Here is a 25,696-nt window from a genome sequence, read left to right on the forward strand (position 1 = left end):
ACATATCAGAACTTCCAAGTAAATCAGAAACAGAAATGTGAAGGAAAAGCCATAATGAAGAAGAAAGCAGAGATATTAAAGCAGTTAAAGGAAAGATAGTAACCGTGGAAAACAGAGGTAATGCAGATGAGCGTCGTTAGCCTCCCTGAGCCAGGACTCAATAACAGCACTGGGAGAAGGGAGATGGGATGAAGAGATTTCCACTGGGCAGCTCTGTGGTGCGGCACAGGGAGCCACCCCTGTGATGCTGGCATCCCTTGTAAGCTCCGTTTGGAGTCCAGCTCCCTCACTTCCCATCCAGCTCCCTGCTAATGGCCTAGGGAAGCATCAGAGGATAGCCTAAGTGTTTGGGCCCCTGCCACCCAAGTGGGAGACCCAGAACAGCCTGATTTAGCATTGGCCATTGTAGCCATCTGGGAAGTGAACCAGCAGATGGAAGATTATCTCTTTCTCTCTCTCTCTCTCTCCCTCCCTTTTCCTTCCCTCTCCACACACACTCTAACTCTGCCTTTTAAATAAATAAATGTTTAAAATTAAATAAATAAAACTTATAGTGGGTTGTATGGACATCCAGTAAGAGAACCCATTGGGGAAAAAATGATGCACAATAACTACTATCCAAAAAAAAAATAAATAAAAACCATGGTTGTTACTGCAGTTCAAGAAGATACAGAGGCCGGCGCCGCGGCTCAATAGGCTAATCCTCTGCCTGCGGCGCCAGCACACCAGGTTCTAGTCCCGGTCGGGGCGCCGGATTCTGTCCCAGTTGCCCCTCTTCCAGTCCAGCTCTCTGCTATGGCCCGGGAGTGCAGTGGAGGATGGCCCAAGTGCTTGGGCCCTGCACCCCATGGGAGACCAGGATAAGCACCTGGCTCCTGGCTTCGGATCAGCGCGATGCTTCGGCTGCAGCACGCCGGCTGCGGCAGCCATTGGAGGGTGAACCAACGGCAAAAGGAAGACCTTTCTGTCTCTCTCTTTCTCACTGTCCACTTTGCCTGTCCAAAAAAAAAAAAAAAAAAGATATAGAAAGGAATAAGCATTTGTACAGTGGTTAAGATGCTGCATAGGATGCCTGTATCCTGTGTTCAAGTCCTGGCTCCACTCATGATCCCAGCTTCCTGCTAGTGCACACCCTGGGAGGCAGCAGTTACAACTCGGGTACTTGGGTCCCTGCCCCTCATGTGGGACCACTGGATGGAGTTCTCAGCTCCTGGCTTTGGCCTGGCCTAGCTGTTGCAGAAGTGTGGAGAGTGAACCAATGGATATAATGTCTCTGTTTCTCCAGCTTTCAAATAAAGTAGAATAGCTAAATAATTTAAAAAATAATAATTTTAAAAAATTAGAATTTTATCTGCAACTTAGGGAACCGTGGTCTGCTTGGGTTCCGTGGGCACCTTCCTTCATCCGAGCTTTCTATGTGGGAAGTGGGCTGAGAGAGAGGTTTAGTTCCTGAGGGTCTCTCTCAGCCTGCCTGTTATCTTTCTGCACATTTTCTGTTTCTTGCTTGTGGCATCCCATCCCTCCAGACTTCTCCGGAGTCGTCTTCAGCCTCTCGGGGGGGATTTGTAGAAAGCCTTTGCCTGGCACTGTGGTCCCTTCAGACCGTGGCGGCCAAGGGTCTCGGCTGGAGGCTCTGGGTCTTTGGCGCTTCGCCCGTGCGTAGTGCAGGATGGCAGAGGTGCACTTCGCTGCACCGAAGACTGCAGCCTTAAGCCAAGAGCAGCTGCTGTCTTAGTGCCCTCGGAGTGAAGATTTAAAGCTGAGGTGACGTGGTTTTGTATGCGTTGGCTTCGTCAGCCGCAAATCCCCCACCCTGTGGCCGCATCAGCAGCAACCTTCTTTACGTACATGAGACAGTGCTCCGTGTGTGTGTGTGTGTGTGTGTGTGTGTTTTCAGGGTATAAATGCACTCAGGTCTGTGCACTTACAGTACACGTGTGTATCTGTATGAACTCAAACCAGTCTTTCGGATGTGTCACCTTTCTCTGCATCCTCTAAGGGCTCCAAGCACACTGCTGCAGGCTGAGTGTTCAGTGTGTCACAGCCCCCAGGGCTGCACCTGAGGGGGAGGAGGGGACGGAAACAGGACCGGGAAGAGGGAGAAGTTGAGCCGTGACGCAGGTGCACCGACAGCCTTGACCGATGCCATGGACAGCTCTGGGGCGGGAGAGGCCCTGCGGACCTGTCCCAGGCTGGACTCCGAGGGCCAGTCTTTATCAGCCCATGTGGGTCGGTCATGGGGAGGGGGCATGACCCTGGCAGAGGTGACTGCAGCTGTGGCCATCCCGGCAGGGGTGTCCTGCTGAGCTGTCTGCCGACACGCCCAGAAGCTGGGCGCCAAGGCCAGCCCTGAAAGCGGGCTGTGAGCAGTGCACGGCTGCATCCTGCCCGCCCTGCTCTGTGCTCTGAGCCCTGCTCTTCCTTTCCCCCCTACCTTCTCCCCTTCCCAGAGCAGGTGGCCGTGTGTGGGAGGCTGAGGGAGTGTGTTCGGTGCTGTCAAGGTGGAGCTGCTATTTTGGAGCTCAGAATGCCTGCTTGGAGAAGAGACTGGGGTAGCCCAGATGTGAACCACCCCACTGGGGAAATGGGTGAGCAATGGCCTGATGAGACGCGCTCAGCGAGAGAGTTGTCCGTTCTGTGAGCATCCCGGCTTCACTCGCACCCATTGAGGGCCCATCTGAGTCTCGGGCTCTGAGCCTTCCATGCACTGGTTCACTCTGCACATGGCTGCAATGGCTGGGCTGGGCGAACCAGGAGCTTCTTCGGAGTTTCCCACGTGGATGCAGGAGCCCAGGCACTTGAGCTGTCCTCTGCTATTTTCCCAGGCCACTAGTAGGGAGCTGGATAGGAAGTGGAGTGGCTGGGACTCCAGCTGATGTCCATATGGGATGCCAGTGCTGCAGACAGAGGCTTAACCCACCATGCCAGAGTGCCAACCCCCCAAATAGAGTTTAAGGCAAACATTGTTATTAGAGGTAGGGAGACACATCTTATAATGATAACAAGGTTGATCTGTCAAGAAGATGTAATGATTATAAACATATACTCATCTAATAACAGTCCCAAACTACACAAAGCAAAAAATGACAGAGACAGGCAGTTCAGCAATAGTAGTTCAGTGCTTCAGTACTCCATTGATTCCAGTCATGGACAGACCGTTACACAGAAGGTCAACAGAGAATGGGAAGCTCGACCAAGACCCAGCTAGACCCAGCAGTCACCTCTAGAACAGGCCGTCCAGCAGCAGCCGAATACACGCTGGTCTCAAACGCACAGGGAACGCTCTCCGGGACAGACCATGTGCTGGACTGTAAGGCAGTCCACTAAATTAGAACGGGTTGAGATCTTGTAAAGTATGATCTCTGACCACAGAGCATGGAGTCGGGAATCCCGGGAAATGCACCCTGTCACGTGGCTTCTGCCGCTCAGCGTGGTGCAGGGCAGGCTGATGCATGCTGTTGCGTGTGCCAGCAGTCACTCCTGGTTGTCGCTGATTGGTAGTCTGCGATTACATCAGCATCTTTTATCCGTTTGGACTTGGGTGATTCCACTTCGGAGCTTTTATGAATATAACTGCTTTGAAGATTCATGCACAGAGCAGGATGTATGTTTACCTTTATCCTGGGAAGCACCTAGGAGTTTGGAATTGCTGTGTGTGTGGTTAGTTCCGTGAGAAACTGTCAACCTGTTTCCCACACTGACTACTGTCCTACATTCCCACCAGCAGTCTGAGATTTCCAGCCATCCCACATACTGCCCAAGACTCACTTTTTTTGTCTTTTTAATATTATACATTTTATTCATTTGTCAATAGGGGACCAACTCTAGAGAGAGAGACTCCTGGGTTTGCTGGTTCACTCTCCATATGCCCACAACAGCTTGGGCTGGCGCAGGCCAAAGCTAGGAGCCAGGAGACTCCATCTGGATCTCCCACATGGGTGTCAGGGGCCGAAGCACTTGGGCCATCCTCTGCTGCCTTCCCAGGCACATTGGCAATGAGCTGGATGGGAAGGGGAGCAGCTGGAACTTGAACCAGTGCCCATCTGGGATGCTGGTGTTGCAAGTGGTAGGTAGCTTACTTGGTCTGGCCGAGCCCCAGCTGTTGTGGTCATCTGGGGAGTGAACCAGTGTGGGGAGCAACCCGGACTGGACTGAGTTACTGGAATTAAGACTTATTCTATGCATCTGCTCTCCCACAATATGGCGCTGGGAGAGAAGAAAACAGCTTCTACGCAGCTGCCTCTTGCCAACTTGAGTGATGACCTCCAGGAGCTGATCCTGCTCCTGATTGGAGGAGAGCAGCGTACTCGGCGTGTGGGCAGCCGAGTTAGGATTGGCGGAGGAGGACTATAAAGGAGGAGAGAGACGGCATGCACCAGGAACATCTAAGGGGAACACCTGTGCAGCCCCCGAGAGAGCCGGCCGGCGGTGTGCCGCTCCCCCGCGGAAGTGGGGAGTGTGGCAGGGGGAACCGCCCTTCCACGGAGGTGGAAGGGTTGGTAGCCAACCCGGGAAGAACCAGCAGCAAACCCGGGGAGGGCCGAGCAGACAAAAGAACAGCGCAGGGTCCAGTGTCGTTCCTCCACGAAGACGGGGAGCGACATAATGGTGCCGTGACTCGGATATGAAGCCTAGGCAGGGCTTAGTGTCGTTCCTCCATGAAGAGGGGGAGCGACATAATGGTGCCGTGACACGGATAGGAAACTTAGGAGGGAAGAAACGGGAAGAAGTGGAAAATACCGGAGAGAGAGACTAGCAAAGAGCCTAGGGAAAAGCCGGACAGAAAAGGTGCCGGAAGAAGCTATCGAAAGCCTAGGCATAGACTCGGATACGGACTGTGGGAAAGAAGTTAGGATTTAAAGTGAAAGCAAGAAGAAACTTAGACTCAGATACGGACTGCAGGTTCAAAGTGAAAGTGAAACCTATAAGAAACTTAGACTTGGATACGGACTGTGGGGAGAGGCCAGGAGAAATGAGGGAGGAATATTGTTGGAAGAAAACTTAGGGAAACATACCGGGTAGAGAAAAATGTTAGGGAGGATGAAGCCGCGAGTGCAGGCTGAAGCGGAGACATAAGCTATCTTGGGATTCTTTTAAGTCAGCCCGGGGGGCAAAAGGCGAAAATCTGGAACCAGAGGCAGAGAGACGTGGGCCGCCAGGTTGGAATCCGTCAGATTAGCCCGGGGAGCAAAGGACGGGAAGCCAGACCGAAAGGCGCAGACGCGTGAACTAGGTTGAATTCGCCAGGTTAGCCCGGGGAACTTAGATTGAATACTAGTGGTGGAAACGTGAGCTGGGGCTGTGTGACTTGCGGAAGCCGCCGTGTGCAGAGAGAGCACGGGGCGTGAATAGATAGGGAACGCGGGGCTGGCACGAGGCCGTGGTGCGGACGCGAAGGGCGTGGAGATTGCGGAGTGTGCGCGCGAAGCCGAGCCGCGCAGAGCCGGGAGCCCACCGCAGGGCGGGTGCCGGCGCGGGCTGAAGCGGCTCAGAGCCGGGAAGCCGCCGCGGGGCAGGTGCCGAGAAGCAGCCTTGGGGCGGGCGCCGGGAAACCGCGGGGATAAGAGAAATACAAGTTTAGAAGTAAAATGAGAGAAATAGGAATGCTGGCAGATAGAAGTAAAATAGGAGAGATAGGAATGCCCGGAGATAGAGAAATAGAGAAAGGCCTCACCACAACACGGCAATGAGAGAGCTTGGATTAGGTCTGCCTGATTAGGACGATAAGCACCTGCGGGCGGCTAGCAGCTTATGCGCCGCAGGTCACCGAAGACAGGCACGAATTAACATCAATAAGTCTCCCCACAATACGGCAATGAGAAGGCTTGGGTTCGGTTTGCCTGATAGGACTTGTAAGCACCTGCAGGCAGTTCTAGCAGAGCAGAGCATGCGCTGCAGGGCACCGAACACAGGCACGCATCAGCGCCTAAAAACCTCTTCACAACATGGCGAAGAGAGGACCCGGATTCGGTTTGCCTGATTGGTAGGACTTGTAAGCACCTGTGGGCAACTCTAGCAAGCAGAGCAGAGTGTGTGCCGCGGGACACCGAAGACAGGCGCGTATCAACGCCAAAAAATAAAAAGAAAGGAGGATCTGTGGGGAGCAACCCGGACTGGACTGAGTTACTGGAATTAAGACTTATTCTATGCATCTGCTCTCCCACAATATGGCGCTGGGAGAGAAGAAAACAGCTTCTATGCAGCTGCCTCTTGCCAACTTGAGTGATGACCTCCAGGAGCTGATCCTGCTCCTGATTGGAGGAGAGCAGCGTACTCGGCGTGTGGGCAGCCGAGTTAGGATTGGCGGAGGAGGACTATAAAGGAGGAGAGAGACGGCATGCACCAGGAACATCTAAGGGGAACACCTGTGCAGCCCCCGAGAGAGCCGGCCGGCGGTGTGCCGCTCCCCCGCGGAAGTGGGGAATGTGGCAGGGGGAACCGCCCTTCCACGGAGGTGGAAGGGTTGGTAGCCAACCCGGGAAGAACCAGCAGCAAACCCGGGGAGGGCCGAGCAGACAAAAGAACAGCGCAGGGTCCAGTGTCGTTCCTCCACGAAGACGGGGAGCGACATAATGGTGCCGTGACTCGGATATGAAGCCTAGGCAGGGCTTAGTGTCGTTCCTCCATGAAGAGGGGGAGCGACAAACCAGCAGATGGAAGATCTCTCTCTCCTTCTCCCCCCAACCCCATCTCTCCCCTCTATCTCTGTAACTCTGCCTTTCAAGTAAAAAAAAAAATCTTAAAAACATTTGCCTTCTACGCTTTTTGTTTCCTTTCCTTCTAAAAATTTCTAAATATTTCTGTGAATTATTCATGTAGCAAAAACTTAGAGGATGGGGCCGGCGCTGTGGTGTTGTAGGTTAAGCTTCCGCCTGCAGTGCCAGCATCCCATATGGGCACTGGTTCATGTCCTGGCTGCTCCTCTTCTGATCCAGCTCTCTGCTAATGGCCTGGGAAAGCAGTGGCGGATGCAATTGCTGGGCTGGGAGACCCAGAAGAAGCTCTTGGCTCCTTGGCTTGAGACCGGCTCAGCTCCAGTCATCGCAGCCATCTGGGCAGTGAAACAGCAGATTGAAGATCTCTCTGTCTCTCCCTCTCTCTGTAACTCTGACTCTCAAATAAATAAATAAATCTTTAAAAAAGAAAAAAGAAACTTAGTGGACTAGGAAAGCAAAGAATCTGCAGTAGAAAACCAGTACTTTAACCTCTAGATTTATGATAAGTGCATGTTTATGTTAAATATACACATATTTAAGAATTGTTTTTATAGATTTATTTATTTGTTAGGCAGAGGCAGAGAGAGAGAGAGAGAAAGAGAGAGAGAGAGATCTTCTTTCCACTGGTTAATTCCCCAAATGGCCACAATGGCCAGAGCTGGGCTGATCCGAAGCCAGGAGCCAGGAGCTTCTGGGTGTCCCATGTGGGTGCAAGGGCCCAAAGACTTGGACCATTTTCCACTGCTTTCCCAGGCACATTAACAAGGAGCTGGATTGGAAATGGAGCAGTCGAGAGACACAAACTGGCACCCACATGGAATGCTGGCACTGCAGGCTGCAGCTTTACCCACTGTGCCACAGCGCTGGCCCCAAGAGTCATTTTAAAAGACCTTAAAGTGGGGCCGGTGCTATGGCGTAGTGGGTTAAAGCCCCATCCTGTAGTGCCAGCATCCCACATGGGTGCTGGTTCTTGTCCTGTCTTCTCCACTTCCAATCCAGCTCCCTGCTAATGTGCCTTGGAAAGCAGTAGAAGATGGCCCAAGTCTTTGGGACCCTGCACCCATGTGCGAGACCCCAAAGAAGCTCCTGGCTTTGGATCGGCCCGGCTCTGACTGTTGGAGCCATTTGGGGAGTGAATCAGCAGATGGAAGATCTCTCTCTCTCTCTCTCTCTCTGTCTCTACCTCTCTCTGTAACTGTCTTTCAAATAAATAAAAGAAGTCTTTAAAAAAAAAAAAAGACCTTAAAGTGTGGGCATCGGTGGTGCCTGCTGTGGGTATCTGTAACTTCAGACGAGCTAGTGGCTTTGCTTCTGGACTCTGGGGAACCACCCCCTCCTGAGGCCATGATTCACGAAGCAGAGCCACAGCGAGAGCCTCTTCACCCTTCTGTGGTTTGGAATTTTTGTTTGATAAAACGGTGCTGTGGTGCAGGCTTGGGATAAACTTGACTCCTCTTTCTCACGATGAACCACTTGACTCTCTCTGCTTTCTGCTCCTTTGTGGACTAAGAATAGGATTTTAGATGCAAACGGCCACTGGAAATTTCTCCTGTAACTCTCCTGTAAGAAACAAATGCTGGAAATACGGTAGCCAGTCCGTAAGTGGGTGCTGACCTAACATGTGGGTCAGGCGAGGCCCCTGTCCCCAGCCCTGTGCGCGTTGTGTGGTTTGAGAAAGGAAGAGCGTGTCACCAGCGAAGCTTTCACTCACCCACTCCTCACTCATGAGCGCTCAGGGTGTGCCACGTGCTACTCAGGGCGTTGTTCTTCAGGTCCGTGAGGAATGGGAGTCCGTCTGGCCATGAGTGACGCAGAGATTAATAGCTGTATGCCCTCTGACCTCATGACCACCCACTCTGCATCGTTGTCTGGGCAGAGAGCACCTGCCGTAGCTGCCCTGAGCCTGGGGGTGTGGGGGAGAAATGGCCTCTCTGCGGCTTTACTACAAACTGAACCTTTTTGTGTGTGTTTTTTTTTTTCCAGCTGGAAGAAGAAAGATCTGTGCTCAATAATCAGTTGTTAGAAATGAAAAAGAGGTAGGCTTGCTTTCTGTGTTCACGGTGTATGTGTGTGTGTGTGTGTGTGTGTGTGTGTGTGACAAGGTTGTGAAAGTTCATTTGCAGAAGTCTCACTGTTGCTGATGTGGGAATACTTCAATATTTAAGCCACGTTCAGTGCATTTATTCAGAAGTGTTCTGCAATCAGACTGTCTAATACCGCTGTTCCCTCCTTGTTTCAGTGACTAAAAATACTGTAATTCTACATACAGTAGTCAATGTGCATATAAACACCAATTTCAGTTATATAAAAAGCTTAATGTTTAATCATAGGTAACACTGTTTCAAATGCTTCTGTTTATATTCTAAGAAATAGCTGCTGTTATTCTTCCCTGATATTCAGATTGAAATGGAAATGCAGGGTAGCTTTTCCAGTCCTGTCTGAGTAAGGGTGAGAGTGGCCTGCTGTGCACACCCCCTTCCACTGTGTGCAGTTTTTGTCCAGAGACACTCAGTGCCTTCCCTGTGTGCCTGGCAGGTGCAGTGAAAGCTGTCTCTGAGAACACAGCCCGTCCTACCTGATAAGTTACTGCAGGACGTACATCACGAGAGTGCGCCTGCTTTTTGTTTATTAAAAACAGAACTAAAAATGAAAAAGCAAACCTTTAAGAATAGGAATAGAATTCCTCCATGCTTTGCCAAAGTGTTTTATTTCTCCTGGCCAGGGCAGGTCTCCCCGTCCTCCTGATGCCGGACATGTGTGTCTCCACTGGCCATGTCCCCTCCTGCCAGCATGGCGGTCACTTAGGGGTTGAAGACCTCTTTGATTTGGCCCATAAAGACACCTGGGTTCCATAAGCTGCTTCGTAAAGGACAGCAAGCCGTGGTCCGTGGGTGCCGCTCCTCCGTTCTGTCTTCAGTTAAGACAGACTTAGATTAATTCTCCTTTCAGATTTCACTGAGGCCATGTTGACACTCCATAGCGCACGTGTGTCTCACCACTGCCACGCTGCCAGCCTGGCCAGGTTCCAGGACAAGTCTGCTGGGCCTTGGCCTTGTTCCTCTGTCCAAGCAGACCTCTGCCCCCTGTGGGCCTGGGGTGTTTAATTTTACACAGTTAAGGTTTTATTAAAAACACAAAAACAAAAACAAAATCTCACGTAAGCCATCATCGAGGGTACGTGAGGCAGTGACTTGCCCTGTGGCTTTCTGCAGACAGACACGTGGAGACAGGCTGGTGAGCTGAGGGGCCGAGGGGCCGAGGGACAGGGTCCCTCCCCTTGCCTAGTTCCCAGAAGTGAATTAGATGGTGCGGCTTGCATTGTTTTTTTTTTTTTGTTTGTTTGTTTTGTTTTGTTTTGTTTTTTTAAAGAAGGTATTCTTTTTTTAAATATTTTATTTATTTTGAGAGGTAGAGAAAGGGAGAGACAGAGAGAGGTCTTCCATCCACTGGTTCACTCCCCAAATGGCTGCAGCAGCTGGAGCTGAGCTGATCCGAAGCCAGGAGCCTGAAGCTTCTTCTAGGTCTCCCATGCGGGTGCAGGGGCCCAAGGACCTGGCCCATCTTCCACTGCTTTCCCAGGCCATAGCAGAGAGCTGGATGGGAAGAGGAGCAGCCGGGACTAGAACTGGCACCCATATGGGATGCTGACACTACAGGCAGAGGCTTTAGCCTACTATGCCACAGTACCAGCCCCAAGGGCTTGTGTTTTAAAACCTTGAAACTGAGGTTAGGCCGCTTGGCCAGGGACTCAGGGCTAATGTGACAGATGCGGCTTTAGTCTCCAGATTCTGTGCAGTTCCCCTCTCACTGTGCTTCAGGGACTGCTATTTGCTGTTTGCCTTTAGGACAAAACAGGATACTTGCTCCATTAGTCCTCCTGTGACTTTAACTGATTTGCATGCTTTTCAGAACACAGTTAGGCATGTGACTTCTGAGAGAGGACAGATTGGGGACTGAAAGCCTGCCCTGGCCTGGCTCTCTCTGTTCTCTCTGTTCCCCTTTTGTGTCCCTGATGTTTAGGGGCCTCTCTCTTGAAAATTACTGCTTATTTTGACCAGAAAACGTAGATAAAAATGATACTGTATTTTAGCTAATTTGGACCTTTAAATGCCTTCTAAAAGTCAGTTTGGTAAAGGATTCCTATTTAGGTCTATGGTTAAGTAAATCTATTGAGCATAGAGCATCAGGAAGAACTTGATGTGCTCTTAATTAAAAAGCTTTGCAAGTACTTAAATCATTAGAGTGTTTGACATGTGGCTGTTCAGGTAAACACGGAACGTTGAAGTAACAGTGTAATTGAGAAGTGGTAACCGCCCAGCAGTAGGTGAGACAGTTTGTAACACTTACCTGAGGCCGTGACATTGAAGCGCAGAGACTAGTTATCCTTAAGAAGTCAGCAGCGTCCTCCTGTATCTGTTGTGTTATTTTGGTGTCTGCAAACATTGAATTGCAAGCAATACGTAGTGAAAGTTTTTCTCCAAACATAAGAGTATAACCATCTCTTTGAAAACTGATCTCCAAGTTGGGCAAACCTCTCTCCAGAGAGACTGCAAGACGCGTAACCAAGAGAGCAGGGCCAGCCGGGACTGTGGCTCCCAGGACTTGGCTGGGGTGGGAGGGCCCTGCCTCTGAGCACCCCTGCCCCTTCCTTTCCCCTGGCTGGTCACTGTCAGCGAAGGGACACCAAGGTCTTGGGCCTGGGCTTTCGGGGGTCAGGATTAGTTGTGCTGGAGTCACTGCGGGTCTCCCAGGATGGCGGCCCCCGGGCCCCCGCCCCCCGCGCTCTGTGGGTTGCTGACTGTCTGACTGTCTCCGAGCCTGCGCTGCGATCGATGCTCACCTCACCCCTCTCTTTTCCCTTTCCTACTCTTGCTTCCTTTGCTATATCTGTGTGTCTTTAATGGTAAGACTAAAGAAAGTCTATCCACGTTATGATAAATAAATTTCATATATTTTTAGTAAACCAGATTGTTGTATACATTTTTTGGCTGCCTTTGTCCCTCTGTGTCTTGCTTTTGTTTTGTAAAATATTCTTAGCAGTACACACGCGTGCACACACACACACATTTTCTTTTTGGTACCTGCACACAGCAAAGAACTCAGTGCAAATTTAGTTCTCACTGTATTTGCATTTCTCTTCATGTTTCTAATATTTGGTTCCTGTTACCTTGCATTTGTAAAGCTTGGCCAGTAACACTTTAAGGAATTTGCTTCATTACTGGAATTTATTTCTTACATAAGTAGTAAGAAAAGAATCTGGGTGATCTGGTCCCTCTGGCCGGGAAGAGGGAAAGATCTCTCGCCCTGTAGCTTTTCTTCCACGTTAGCTTTCTCTTCCCTCTTTGTGTTTTTGTAATACTGAGTCCTTTTAACCGGCTCAAACGGAATAGGACATGGGACTTGGGTGTAATGTCGGCATAAATGGTTTGATTTAGCCCCTCCTGGTTTGTGCTGAGAAATTAGGGCTTAGAAATGGCCACAGAAGCCAGCAGCGAGGATCTGCGAGTGTGAGCTGCTCTGGTGTGCTTGTCCTGTCCTTTGGTGTGTCCCTTCATCGTGTGTCTGCTGTGCTGTGGAGGCAGCCCGGCTGGGAGGTGTGTGCGGGGCAGGCAGGCAGGCGGGGAGGAGCCCGGGAGGACACCCATCCCTGCTCCCTTCAGCCAGCTGGCAGCTTGCCCATCCTTCCCCAGCACCAAGTGTCTGGGATCTCAGCCAGCAGCTCCTGATTGTAAGGGAATCGAGATGTATCAACAGCCCTCAGTCCTTGGTATTGCTCCCTGAAACACTTAAAGTCACATTGTTAAAATTTCAGTTGCATTCATAATGAGTGAAGCTCTGGAAATTGTTTTTATAGTAGAATCAACAGCTAAATAAGTTTAATAGGAACTTGAGGAGCCCAAGACATACTGTGTCGTTGGATAGCATCAGATATGTGGCCAAAAATACCTGGCATTCTTCATTTATTTATTTATTTGAAAGGCAGAGTGACAGAGGTGGAGGGAGGGAAGGAGGCAGAGAGAGAAAGAGAGAGAGAGAGAGGGAGAGATCTTCTATCTGCTGGTTCACTCTGCAGAAGGACCCAACAGCTAGGGCTGAGTCGGGCTGAAACCGGGAGCCAGGAACTCCACCCATGTCCCCCACATGGGTGCCAGGGGCCCAACTACTGGGCTGTCATCTGCCTCCCAGGCACATTAGCAGGAAGGTGGGTTGGAAGCCGAGCAGCCAGGACTGAAGCTGCTGCTCTGGTATCAGATGCTGGTATTGCAGGCAGCAGCGTAGCCCACTGCACCTCACCCCTGCCCCCCATTTCTTGCATTTGTGGTGCTGTTTGGGGGTGGATGTCTGGCATAGCAGCTAAGATGCCACTTGGGACAGCTGCACCCGTATTGGAGGGCCTGGGTTTGAGTCCTGGCTCTGCTCCTGATTCCAGCTTCTGCTAAAGCGAATCCTGGGAGGCAGCACGTGGTGGCTCAAGAGCCTGGGCCCCTGCCACCCACATGGGAGACCTGGCCCAGCCCCAGCTGTTGTGGGCGTTTGGGGAGAGAATCTGCAGATCTGCAATCTGTCTCTGCCTTCCAAATAAATAATGAAAACAAATTCTAAACATTTACATTTGCTCTGTTTGAACCTCACCAGGGTCCCGTTTCCTCTCGAGGTGTTACTTGGTGGTGTAACAGCACTGACGCACACCCCTTCCTGGTGTGCATGAAGTGCTTGGGTTTTTTAATTCAAGAAATTGCCATCAGTCTTAGATTCTTTTCTTACTACTTATCATTCTGTAGTATAAGTGTAAGCCACACAATGAGATAAGCGCGACACGTTCTATTTCCACCTTTATGTAGAATTTCAACTTAACCATGAGCCATGAGAATTCTGTAGTTCATGTGCCGGATATCTTGGGTCTCACTAACCAGACAGTGCATCCTGCCATTTCTAACCGGGGCCTCAGTCTCCTGTTCCTCCAGCCGGTCTGAAAATAGGCTGAACCATTACACGCTCTGTGCTTACCAGGGCCTTGGGTTGGGACGGCCTGTGGGCTAGCCTGTGACGGTTCTCTCCAGTTTTGTTTGTCCTAAGGGATTTTTGTAATACAGGTTTTCTTCTCTTGTGTTCCACAATGCATGCAATTTAAAACAAAACACCTTCTATTTTAAGGTAGTTTTGGATTTGCGGGAGAGTTGCAAAGGCCATGAAGCCAGGTCCCGTATGCCCTGTACTCAGCCCACCCACTGTGAACATCTTACACCCCCAGGGCGCAGGATCGGGACAGGCTTTGTTTAGCCGGTCCCAGCATCTCCACTGACGCCTTTTTCTCCCGGGAAACCACACTGGGGTTAGTGGTCCCACCCGCCCGCCCCTGGACTTCTGTCATGTGTGGGCTCGCCCCATCCCTGTTTCTCTCCCCTCATCCTTGTCCCACTCCCCAGACACTGCAGATAGACGTTTCTCCCTGAGCCCCGTGCTCGCCCGCCCGCCCGCACCTGGAGAACTGCGTGAGCGTCTCCTGTCCTAGCCTTTAGGGAGCCACCCTCCATTCCTTCCAGCAGTTCTTGTCTTCCTCCGAGTCTGTGGCTGTGGAGGAGCAGCCCCTCAGCGGGAGGCTGGGGATAACCTGCGTGCCCGTTTTGGCCCACGAGATCCTAAAACACGTTCTCGGAACTTGCTAAAAAGTTACTGAAATTAGTGAGAACCAACCGATATTTCCAGCATAAAACTGCTCTGCATGACATCTGTTTACCTGCTTTGCATGTTTGTATTTTACTTGTTGTTACTGCTTGGTAACGATTTCTCCAGAAGTAACAGGATCCACCTTGGGGTTAGAGCTCAGTACGGTTTTTGTTTTTAATTCTACATCCTCCAGGCTTATTAACTTGTGTCTTTAAGTTCAAATGATACGCAGACTGTGGCATGTCTATGCGTAGGTACACTTTTTCTCCCCTCACAGTAAGTAAAATTTCAAGTGACATTTTGCGAGCCTTTAATAGCCCTAATCCCCTATAAAACTCCCCCGTCATACTTTTTTTTTTTTTTTCTCCCTGTCCACATTCACCAAAGTTAAAGCTGCGAGTCTGTGTAGAGCAGGGGTACACGGCCCACTCTGTTGATCTGCGGGACGTTTAACTCTTTGGTCTTCTAGAGAATCCAAGTACATCCAAGATGCAGATGAAGAGAAAGCCTCCTTGCAGAAATCCATCCGTACCACCAGTGCCCTGCTCACCGAGAAGGACGCCGAGCTGGAGAAGCTGAGGAACGAGGTGGGGACCCCGCGCGGCCCCCGCCCGGCCTCTGTGTGTGTGTGCCGCCGCGGCCGGCCTGAGCAGGACACACCTGTGTTTCAGGTCACGGTGCTCCGGGGGGAGAGCGCCTCGGCCAAGTCCTTGCACTCCGTGGTGCAGTCTCTGGAGTCTGACAAGGTGAAGCTCGAGCTCAAGGTGAAGAACCTGGAGCTGCAGCTCAGAGAGAACAAGAGGCAGCTCAGCAGCTCCTCCGGTAAGGCGGCGGCACGGCCGCGGGCAGGGCGGCGCAGGCCTGGCTCTCCCCGGCTGTGCCCTCCCGGGCTGGGCGGCGCGGGCCTCGGCTCTCCCCGGCTGTCCACTCCTGGGCCGCCACGGCGCAGTCCTCAGGTCTCCCCGGTTGTCCCCTCCCGGGCCGGGCGGCGCGGGCCTCGGCTCTCCCCGGCTGTCCCCCCTGGGCCTTCCTGGGCTCTGTGAGTGCTGTCACCTTGAGAGGGTGGGTGACAGCCGCCATCCCAGCAGCACCCCTGGCCTCTGAGGGGGCAGGGCCTTGGGGGAGAGGGAGCCCTTTGGGGGACAGGTGGCCTCACCCAGAGGGCGGTTGGCCTGAGGGAGAAGCCTGAACGGGCGGGCGGGGTTGGGGTCAGTGCGACCCCTTAGGGCTGTGGTGCTCCCAGGAAGTCCACGTGAAGCGTTAAAACCCGCCTCCCCTCTGTCTCCTTTGTGTGATGTCAGGTAACACGGACACTCAGGCAGAAGAGGACGAAAGAGCCCAGGAGAGCCAGGTAGTCACTGCTCCCTCGCGCTTTCCTTCTTGTTTCTTTATTTTATTTTACTTTATTTTTGACAGAAAGAGTGGACAGTGAGAGAGAGAGAGACAGAGAGAAAGGTCTTCCTTTGCCCTTGGTTCACCCTCCAATGGCTGGCACGGCCGGCGCACCGCGCTGATCCGATGGCAGGAGCCAGGTGCTTCTCCTGGTCTCCCATGCAGGTGCAGGGTCCAAGCACTTGGGCCATCCTCCACTGCACTCCCGGGCCACAGTGGAGAGCTGGCCTGGAAGAGGGGCAACCGGGACAGAATCCGGCGCCCAGACCGGGACTAGAACCCGGTGTGCCGGCGCCGCAAGGCGGAGGATTAGCCTAGTGAGCTGCGGCGCCGGCTGTCTTGTTTCTTTCAAAACCACTTAATATTTGGAAAGGGCAGTGCATTCCTGTTCCACACAGTGAGTATTAAAAATAGACAGTGCAATACCTGCCTCCAAACCCTGTCTCCTTTCTGCTCGGTTTCCAAGCCCCAAACAGGTCGGTACTGGTATAGTCTCCTTCCCGAAGATTTTAGGAAATGTGCATTAGAGCCATACGAGCTCAGTCTCCCTCCCTGTTAGAGCCATACGAGCTCAGTCTCCCTCCCTGTTAGAGCCATACGAGCTCAGTCTCCCTCCCTGTTGTTTGCATGATCATGGCATACTACATACACCGCTTGTATCCTTTTTGTAGCTGTGTAGTATTCCATTACACAGACGTGCCTAATTTAGTCTGCTCCCTACTGGTTGAATGTAGGTCTGTTATAAACACCGAGAGGAGCTGTCTTCGGCAGCTGTCATTTTGTACCTGGACTCGTATTCCTGCAGGATAAAGTCCAAGAAGTAGGACTGCTCTGCCAATGGGTGCTTTGCGCATCTCTTTCCCCCCCCCCTTAAGATTTTATTTATTTGAGAGGTAGAGTTACAGAGAGAGGGAGAGACAGCGAGAGAGCAAGCTTCCATCCACTGATTTCACTCCCCAAATGGCCACAACGGTCAGAGCTGGGCTGATCCAAAGCCAGGAGCCAGGAGCTTCTTCCCGGTCTCCCACATGGGTGCAGGGGCCCAAGGACTGGCGCCATCGTAACAGTGTATTTTGTACATTTTCATCCTGTTCAGAAGTCAGATCAAACACATGCTCTTGATGTGAGCTTGCTTCCTTATCTGTCGTCTCCTCGGAGGGGCAGGAAAGGGCTGGGCAGGGTGCCGCGTTCCTGCGCTGTCCCGCACCGTGTGTCTCACAGCTGTGACGTGTATTAACCATGTTTTCTCTCCCTCCTTGCCTCTCTGCTTCCGTTCGTTTCATCTGCTGCCGACAACACTTTTCTTCCCATCAGCAAATGGTTTGTTTTACGTTTCCTAATTTGTGTGTGTGCACGTGTGCGTATGTGTGTGCATGTGGTTTCCACTCTCTCTCCGTCTGTTTTGTGGCTTTTTCTTCTTCCTGAAACAGAGCTTGTAGCAGGAGAATGACTTTAGAAAGTGCAGCTTGAGAAGTGAAAATGCAGGGAGCCTTCAAAAAAGTTCGTGGAAAGTGCATATGGTGAAAAAGCCACGGTTAGATTTCAAAACTTCTTTGCACCAAAATACTTTTCCAAGAAGTCTTTGAAGTGCCCTTGGCGATGCCAGGAGGGTGCTGTGCCAGTGCTGTGCCAGGGCAGACCACAGAGGCGGCTGAGTGCAGCTGGGAGCCTGCCCAACGGGAGGCCGAATGCGCCCCTGTAAAGTCACACACAGCGCTGTGTATGGATGAATGCGTGTGACTGCACAGATGCGTATTTTAATATTGTAAACTCGGGTCTTTCAACTTAGAGAAATGAGATCTTTTTATTATTTGTAGAAAAGGGAAGACTTTTTTTTAAAAAAAAAGATTTATTTATTTATTTATTTGAAAGGCGGAGAGAGAGAGAGAGAGAGAGAGAGATCTTCCATCTTCTTGTTCATTCCCCAAGTGGCCACAACGGCTGGAACTGGGCCGATCTGAAGCCAGGAGCTTCTTCCAGGTCTCCCACATGGGTGCAGGGGCCCAAGGACTTGGGCCATCTTCCAGTGCTCTCCCATGCACATTAGCATGGAGCTGGATCAGAAGTGGGGCAGCCGTGACCCACATGGGATGCCGGTGCTGCTGGTGGAGGCCTAACCTGCTAGGCCACAGCACCAGCCCCAAGACCTTTTTTTAGAGAAATGAAAACACTTCTGGTTCAGAAGTGATTGCTGGGAGGCCCGTCTCACCGTCCCCCTGCCCTGTCGTGGCACAGGTGCTCTGAGCACGTCCAAGTCGGCCTGTGCAGTGTCTGTCCTCAGCTTCCCTTTGAAGACCTGCCACCCGCACCTTGATGACAGGGTCTTTTTCCTTGCCACTACCAATGAGTGGCTGGCTAGAAATCCCATTAGCCTTAAATCTGAAGTCCTGGGTTGGTTCTAGTGTAAAATGAAGAACTAACCTCTCAAGCCTTTTCAAAATTGTGCATATATTTTTTATGTGGCAGAAGGAGAAGAACGTAAGCCCATGTGTCTAGATTTTAAGATTGACTTCTGAAGAGTGCGAGATACTGAAAGGGAATTTTCAGTGCTTTTCAATGGAACACAGCACCTGCTGCGTTAAACACTTCCAGGGGATTGAAAGGGAGAAGGGGGAGAGAAATCTCTACAGCACCTCTCGTAGGGGTGCCCTGGTTCAAGCGCAGCTCTTCAACCAAAACGGTCCCCGCGTCCCTGATCCTCACGGAGACTGGAACGGCCGCCTTGGCCCCTCTGTGATGTCCCCCACACTCTGTAGCGTGAGGGTGAAACGTTACGACTTCCTCATACTCAAGGTTGAGTGTGTTTTACACTTTTATATATCTTCTTTTTTTTTTTTTTAAATCAGATTGATTTCCTAAATTCAGTGATAGTAGACCTGCAAAGGAAGAACCAAGACCTCAAGATGAAGGTGGAGATGATGTCGGAAGCAGCCCTTAACGGGAACGGCGAGGACCTGAACAGCTATGACAGGTACCATTTATAGGCCCTGTGGACTGCAGCCATCGAGATCAATGTTTTATTTTTTTATTCTTTATTTTATTTGAGAGGTAGAGTTCAGACAGAGAGAGGGAGAGACAGAGAGAAAAGTCTTCCTTCCATTGGTTCTCTCCCCAAACGGCCTCAGTGGCAAGAGCTGAGCCGATCCGTAGCCCGGAGCCAGGAGCCTCTTTCGGGTCTCCCACGTGGCGGGGTGCAGGGGCCCAAGCACTTGGGCCATCCTCCACTGCCTTCTCGGGCCACAGCAGAGAGGTGGATCAGAAGAGGAGCAGCCAGGACTAGAACTGGTGCCCATATGGGATGCCGGCACTGCATGCAGAGGCTTAGCCCCCTGTGCCACAGCGCTGGCCCTGAAATCAGTGTGCTTTAAAAGTTACATTAGTAGACTGTGAAAACAGAAACTGCTTGTGGTTTCTTTGCCGCAAGTAGACATCTGCAAACCTGGCCAGAGAGAAGCTTCTAAGACCCGAGACTCACAGACTGCGCTGTAATTAGTTCTTGCTTATTTTTAAAAATTATTTCCAAGTGTTAACTGCCCCTAGAATTCGTCCTGATAGAGTTCCCGCTTTTCCGTTAACATCTGCAGTGATGACCAGGAGAGACAGTCCAAGAAGAAACCCCGCCTCTTCTGTGACATCTGTGACTGCTTCGACCTCCACGACACGGAGGATTGTCCCACCCAGGCACAGATGGCGGAAGACCCTCCGCACTCCACGCACCACGGCAGCCGGAGCGAGGAGCGCCCGTACTGCGAGATCTGTGAGATGTTTGGGCACTGGGCAACCAACTGCAACGACGACGAGACCTTCTGACGGCGTCTGGGGCCGAACGGCCGCTCGGACTCCGCGGCGAGGCAGCCCACACCAGCACCGGCGCAGACTGCGCGAGAGCTCACGATATTTTCGACCCCCACCAACAAACCTAAGAAAGTATTTTGATCTTGAACAAATCGCCCTTTAGTCCCCCCTCGTAAGTTAGACTGATAAACACTCGGTAGGTGAGTCTTCACCCCGACTTTGTTTTCTTGCTTTTTCGGTTGAAGACGCTGCACCAGATGCCGTTGCATTTGCTGTCCCCAGAGAAGCCTCCCAGAACCATCCTCCCCCTCACGACGCCCTATTTAAGTAACTTAAATTATGCCGTTACTTTTCGTATTTGCACTAAAATATTTGCAGGCTGCATTTTTTGTATATTTAGATTTTTTTTTTTTTTTTGGTGAAGCTTTGACACTGGAATGAGTTGAAAAATGTACCATTTTGCATTTTCATTGACTCATTTAAAGTATTTTATTGCTAATCAAAGAAATACCTGAGCTCTTTGCACTACCTGTTATCAGTAGTGCCTTTTTATCAGGCTTGATGACAAGCAGGTGTGATTACAAAATCATGGAACAGGTGAAGGGAGGGAGAGGCCCCCGCCTGCTGTGGGCCATTTTATACTCTATATGCTGCACCCACTTCTCTACTGTGCTGTCCTGTTTATTGGTTTTGCATAAGTTCAGCTTCCATATATTATATGTACATATTTTTTTAAAAAATCTATATTTTGGGAAAAAACATACACAATGTGTCTTTCTTTTCAGATTTTTACCTTTAAGAAAAAGAAAATACTTAAAATGAGCATTGCGACATAATAGACTAGGACAAAAATAGCATCAGGTGGCTCCGCAACTGTTTTTCCCTTTTTATTTTGTTTACCATCCCCAACTAGAAGAATTTTCTCCATTTTCTTTCTTTAGCAGATATCTCCAGCAGTCAGTTAAGCCACTAGACAGCACCAAAATTAAACAATCTACAGTCTTCCTTTACAAGGTTTTTTACTGTGTTTTTAGATGAATGTATGATGAGAAATTCAACAATAATTTTGGATTTTCTTATCACAAAAAAAATGAAGGACCTCAACCATCAGAACAGTTCATCAACCAATCTGAATCCATTTCTCTTCATTTGAATGTCTTCTAAAATATGTACAAAGTCATCAAATGTGTATTCCACGCTACATGTATAATAAATAAGAACTTCTATAACTGTATATATGCCTTTGTTGTATTTTCCCCTCAAGATGATCAACTGTGTGCTGGACAAGTGAATATTAAATACATCTATTGCCAGTGAAATTTTTAGTTACGAAGATAATAGGAACTGTTTCACAAACAAAACATGTAAAGCAGTATTAAAACTTGAGCAAAAAAAGTGTTCTGTATCTACTTTAATAAATGGGTATTCTTTTTGTCAGTGGTAGTAAATTCATTATTACCTGCTGTATTTTCTACAGTGGTTTTTCTTCAAATAAGCAAACTCTGCAGGTCCGAATAGCAATTCTGTTGCAGTCTTTTTGCTAAATAGCTTTTAAGAAACTGGTTTTATCAGTGTTTAGTGACCCATTTAGCATTAAATACCTAAGGTTGTTACCCTTGTTGTATCCCATTACATGACAAACATATGTGGTACCATTGGTACCATGTAGTAGCGACTATTTTTATTAACCCATGGAAATTTACAAAAATGATCACTGAACCATTTCAGTGCCAAACTTATGAACATGGGTTTGATAAAGACGGGTCCATCCACCGTGTCTCCAAAGCAGAATTACTACTTTGGCGAGAACGTTACGGGGCTCATCCCACAAGGGCGCCGGAGTCCCGGTTGCTCCACTTCCAATCCAGCTCTCTGCTACTGCGCCCGTGAGCAGCAGATGACGGCTCAAGTACTTGGGCCCCTGGATGGAATTCCAGGTTCCTGGCTTCAGCCTGGCCTAGCAGGGCCATTGTGGCCTTTTGGGGAGGAGCCAGCAGATGGAAGAGTTCTTGCTCATTTGCATACATCTTACCTTTCCTATATAATACCCTAAAGTCAGGTCTCAATTCAGTGTTGACCTCAGGTGATCAGAGGACGCGAGTACTTTTTTTTTTATTTTTGACAGAGTGGTCAGAGAGAGCCAGAGAGAGAGAGAAAGGTCTTCCTTTGCCGTTGGTTCACCCTCCAATGGCCGCTGCAGCCGGCGCACTGTGCTGATCCAAAGCCAGGAGCCAGGTGATTCTCCTGGTCTCCCATGGGGTGCAGGGCCCAAGCACCTGGGCCATCCTCCACTGCACCCCCTGGCCACAGCAGAGAGCTGGCCTGGCAGAGGGGCAACCGGGACGGAATCCGGCGCCCCGACCGGAACTGGAACCCGGTGTGCCGGCGCTGCAAGGGGGAGGATTAGCCTAGTGAGCCGCGGCGCCGGCCACGAGTACTATTTCTACGCCACCTGTAGCAGCACAGCGATCTCTCTTGATCTGGGAGACCTGACCACCTGCGGGCCTGTGGGGTGGGTGCCGGGGTCCCCTCCCTGCCACACGTGGGACACCTGCACTGAGCTCCTGGGCCCCTCCCGCCCCCCGCCCCAGGCGCTGCAGGCATTTAGGGAGTGAGCCAGTGGGTGTCAGCTTGCAGGGTCCCTGCGGTCAAGTAGATGCTTTTAAAATCCGTTGTAGGGGCTGCGTTGTGGTGCGGCGGTAAGCGAGGGAATGCGTGGGCTTCCTTCATCCTGCGCAGGTCTCCTCTGGGAGCCGTTGGCACCCTCCTGACAGCTCAGACTTGGCCCGCTAAGCTCCACGTGTGTTCTCACGATGTCCCCAAGGCAGTCCCCGCTGAGCAAAAGCCCAGACCAGAGGCGTCTGCGCGGGTGACGGCTCGCCAGCCACTCTGGAAGGGGAACGACCCGGCTGGCTGCCCGCCTGCGTCGCCTCCATTTCACTGCTGGGCACTCCGCGGCCACCGCCCAGCCAGCCTCCGAGACCCGATCCCGAACGGCCCGTTTCCACCCCAAAGTCTCGAAATGCGGGTCCTCAGTGTCCCCCTCTCCGCGGCCCCCCGCTAAGCCTGTCACTGACAGGCAGGATCGCACTCACCTCCCCCGGGGCCTCACAGCCTTAGGCCAGGCAACCAGCGCACCTCCCTGACCCAGCTGGTGCTGCAGTCCCGCGCTGACGGCCCCGGGCCGAAGAAGCCCCCCAAGCCCCAAGAACCTTAACTAGTGCGAAGTTTAGGGCCTTTTGAGGAACATAATTCAAAACACTTCCATTTAAGTTGCCACTTTATACCAAGTTCCCTTGCTGCTGAGAAAGAAGTCGCAATTTTTAGGCGGGTCGCCTGACAGCAGCTCATTTTTTAACCCCCCTCGTCAGCGCCCGTTGTAAGGTAGGATCTGAAACGGGCCGGCCCCGGCCAACTTCTGAGGCTGCGACAAAGCGGAAAGGGACGGACGCCAGACGGCAGGAAGGCGGAGTGTCACTTCCGGGTTTTGGCGCGCGCCAGCCGCTCTGGTCACGTGGACAGGTCAATCACGTGACCAGGGTGCGTGCGCCCGGCGCTCTGAGGGGCCCGACGCCGTTGGAGTCGGGGGCGGGGCGGGGGGAACATGGCGGCGCACCTGTCCTACGGGCGAGTGAACCTGAACGTGCTGCGCGAGGCAGTGCGCCGCGAGCTGCGCGAGTTCCTGGACAAGTGCGCGGGAAGCAAGGTGAGGGGCCGGAGGCAGCGCCGCCGCCCTCGGTCCGGCTGGGTCTTACCCGGCCCCTGACCCCTGAGCTCCCGGGGGCTTGCGGAGAAAGGAGCCCCGCGCCCGCGTGCAAAGCCGAGAGAGCCTGGGCGACAGCCGGCAGTCGGTGTTCTGACACCGCGGAGGGAGCCGCAGCGCGGGGGATGGGGGCGCGTCGCGCGCCCTCCGGGTCTGCAGAAGCGGATCGGAGCCCGGCCCGAGGCCCTCCGCTGGCAGTGCCGGCGCCGGGCGTACCCTCCCTCCCCTCCCTGCCTCCTGGTCTCTGAGTTCAGAGGACCCCAGCCCTTCAGAGAAGGGGGCTCTGAGGGCTCCCACTCCCGCAGCACCCCTGAAGCACCAGCACCCACAGCCTCCGTGCACGCACGATGGGGCTCTGACCTGGCCCGCCTGAATCGGGAAGCTCGCCGGGCTCAGAACTGGAGCCCGGGGCTTCACGGGGCGGAAGCGGTGTTTCCTCTCCCCGAGAGCCTGGCGGTGCAGCCGGGAGCCTCAGGAACCAGGCCTGGGTAGACAGGAGGTTGAGCGAATAAAGCAGGCTAAACCGTAGGGGTGCAAATGTCACAGAAATCTAAAACCGCGGGTTGCGTCCTGGCTGTGTATTCAAGTTCTGCAAAACGTTGCTTCCTCTGTGCGTAGAAATCCCCGTTGTCTGTCAACTGAGTGTCGGTTTCCAGCTGTTTAAGATCTTTCAGTTAGAAAAAGGCATGATGCTGGAGTGTAGCGTAGAGATGCCCGGGCGGCCCCGGAGCAATGGTCTGGTGTCCCAAGGTCGCGGGCTGGGGCTTTGGCTCCCTGTCAGTACGTTCATGAGGTCCAAGGACCTGGACAGGTGCCGAAACCCCGAGGCCGCCCGTCAAAGTAAGATTGATGGTGCTGTGTAACTGACATTTCCCCGTGTAGTTTTTTTTTAAAGATTTTATTTATTCATTCGACAGGTAGAGCTACAGAGAGTGACAGAGAGAAGGGTCTTCCTTCTGTAGGTTCGCTCGCCAAATAGGAGCCAGGTGCTTCTCCTGGTCTCCCATGCGGGTGCAGGGCCCAAGCACTTGGGCCATCCTCCACTGCTTTCCCAGGCCACAGCAGAGAGCTGGACTGGAAGAGGGGCAACCAGGACTAGAACCCAGTGCCCCAACCGGGACTAGAACCCAGCGCCCATATGGGATGCCGGGCCGCAGGCGGAGGGTTAACCAAGTGAGCCAGGGCACCGGCCCCCCCATACAGTTTCGTCCAACAGTGACAGGTGCACAACCAACTGTTCTTCGTGTGGGAGCAGTGGCCAGCTCAGCCTCCGTCGGGCTGCGGGGGCATGACCTGCTCCTTAATGATGTGGTCAGAGCCCAGTGCAGTTTTGGACTCGAGAGTTTGACGTAAATACTCCTGCTGTGCAGGATCGCTGTTTTGCGTTGGTGTTATTGAAATTCCCGAGATTGGCTGTAACAGCAATGTTTCTCCCCTCTCACAGGCAATAGTTTGGGATGAGTACTTAACAGGACCATTTGGCCTGATTGCACAGTACTCACTACTGAAGGTAAGTGAGCTCTCTGGGGTTCGTTCCAGGATTGTAACTGTGGACGTTAGCAGTATCTGAGTATGTGGCTTGCACAGCTGTTTGATGCTGAACGTGGGGCAGGCGTTTGGCGTCGCGGTCGACACCTGCAGCCCGTATCAGGGTGCCTGATTGCGGCACTCGGCTCTGCTCTGACTCCGCCTGGCGATGATGCAGACCCTGGAAGGCAGTGGTGATGGTTCAGGGGGTTGGGTTCCTGCCACCCTGGTGGGAGGCCTGGGATGAATTCCTGTGTCCTGGCTTCTGCTGTCGCAGGCCTTGGGGAGTGAACCAGCAGGCAAGAGCTCTGTCTCTCTCTGCCTCTCAGAAGAATAAACAAAACACCGAATCTGTTGTGTGATTGACGTTTTCCGTTCAGTGGTCTGTGCTGTTCTAGCATTATAATGTGTGACCATTACCTGATGTCTTTGATAGATTATTGAATGACAGTCATTTGAATGCTGGTGCACCAATAGTGACATTATCCTGAAATTTTGTCTTTTATGCATAGAAGCTCTTCAGAAATTCATGGAAAGAGGAATTAAAAAATAAATTTATTTTGGTGCAAGAAATTTTTGAAACCCAAAATTTTTGTAATAGCATTTTCCATACAATTTTTTGTTAGATTTATTTTATTTATTTGAAAGACAGAGTTACAGAGAGAGGTAGAGCCATAGAGAGAGAGAGAGAGAGAGAGGTCTTCCATCTGCTGGTTCACTCCCCAGTTGGCCGCACGGCTGGAGCTGTGCTGATCTGAAGCCAGGAGCCTCTTCCAGGTCTCCCATGCAGGTGCAGGGGCCCAAGGAGTTGGGCCACCTTCCACTGCTTTCCCAG

General features: G+C 51.7%; 2 protein-coding genes across 26 annotated transcripts in view; both read left to right on the forward strand.

Annotated features, from left to right (window-relative positions):
- The window catches only part of CLIP1 (CAP-Gly domain containing linker protein 1), a 133,804-nt gene extending 112,796 nt beyond the window's left edge, over positions 1-21,008 (forward strand). For 22 of the 24 annotated variants that reach the window (XM_070066144.2, XM_089323048.1, XM_070066145.2 and 19 more), the window contains 6 exons: positions 8,700-8,752; positions 14,854-14,971; positions 15,056-15,206; positions 15,686-15,735; positions 18,623-18,747; positions 19,361-21,008. In XM_070066144.2, coding sequence (XP_069922245.2) covers positions 8,700-8,752; positions 14,854-14,971; positions 15,056-15,206; positions 15,686-15,735; positions 18,623-18,747; positions 19,361-19,586 — 723 coding nt within the window. In that variant the 3' untranslated portion in view covers positions 19,587-21,008. The remainder of the gene's footprint in view (positions 1-8,699; positions 8,753-14,853; positions 14,972-15,055; positions 15,207-15,685; positions 15,736-18,622; positions 18,748-19,360) is intronic. The other 2 variants (XR_016227095.1, XR_016227096.1) reach the window with 1 other exon arrangement.
- A 2,141-nt stretch (positions 21,009-23,149) lies between these two features.
- VPS33A (VPS33A core subunit of CORVET and HOPS complexes) overlaps positions 23,150-25,696 on the forward strand; it is a 31,201-nt gene continuing 28,654 nt past the window's right edge. For both annotated transcript variants that reach the window (XR_515473.5, XM_002722732.6), the window contains exons 1-2: positions 23,150-23,277; positions 24,779-24,844. Coding sequence is in view for 1 of the 2 variants with exons in the window: in XM_002722732.6 (XP_002722778.1) it covers positions 23,176-23,277; positions 24,779-24,844 (168 nt within the window). In the remaining variant the exon portion in view is untranslated. The remainder of the gene's footprint in view (positions 23,278-24,778; positions 24,845-25,696) is intronic.

The sequence above is a fragment of the Oryctolagus cuniculus genome, chromosome 21, assembly GCF_051225735.1.
Source record: "Oryctolagus cuniculus isolate XC-2025 breed Fujian yellow rabbit chromosome 21, ASM5122573v1, whole genome shotgun sequence".
NCBI classification, from domain to species: domain Eukaryota; kingdom Metazoa; phylum Chordata; class Mammalia; order Lagomorpha; family Leporidae; genus Oryctolagus; species Oryctolagus cuniculus.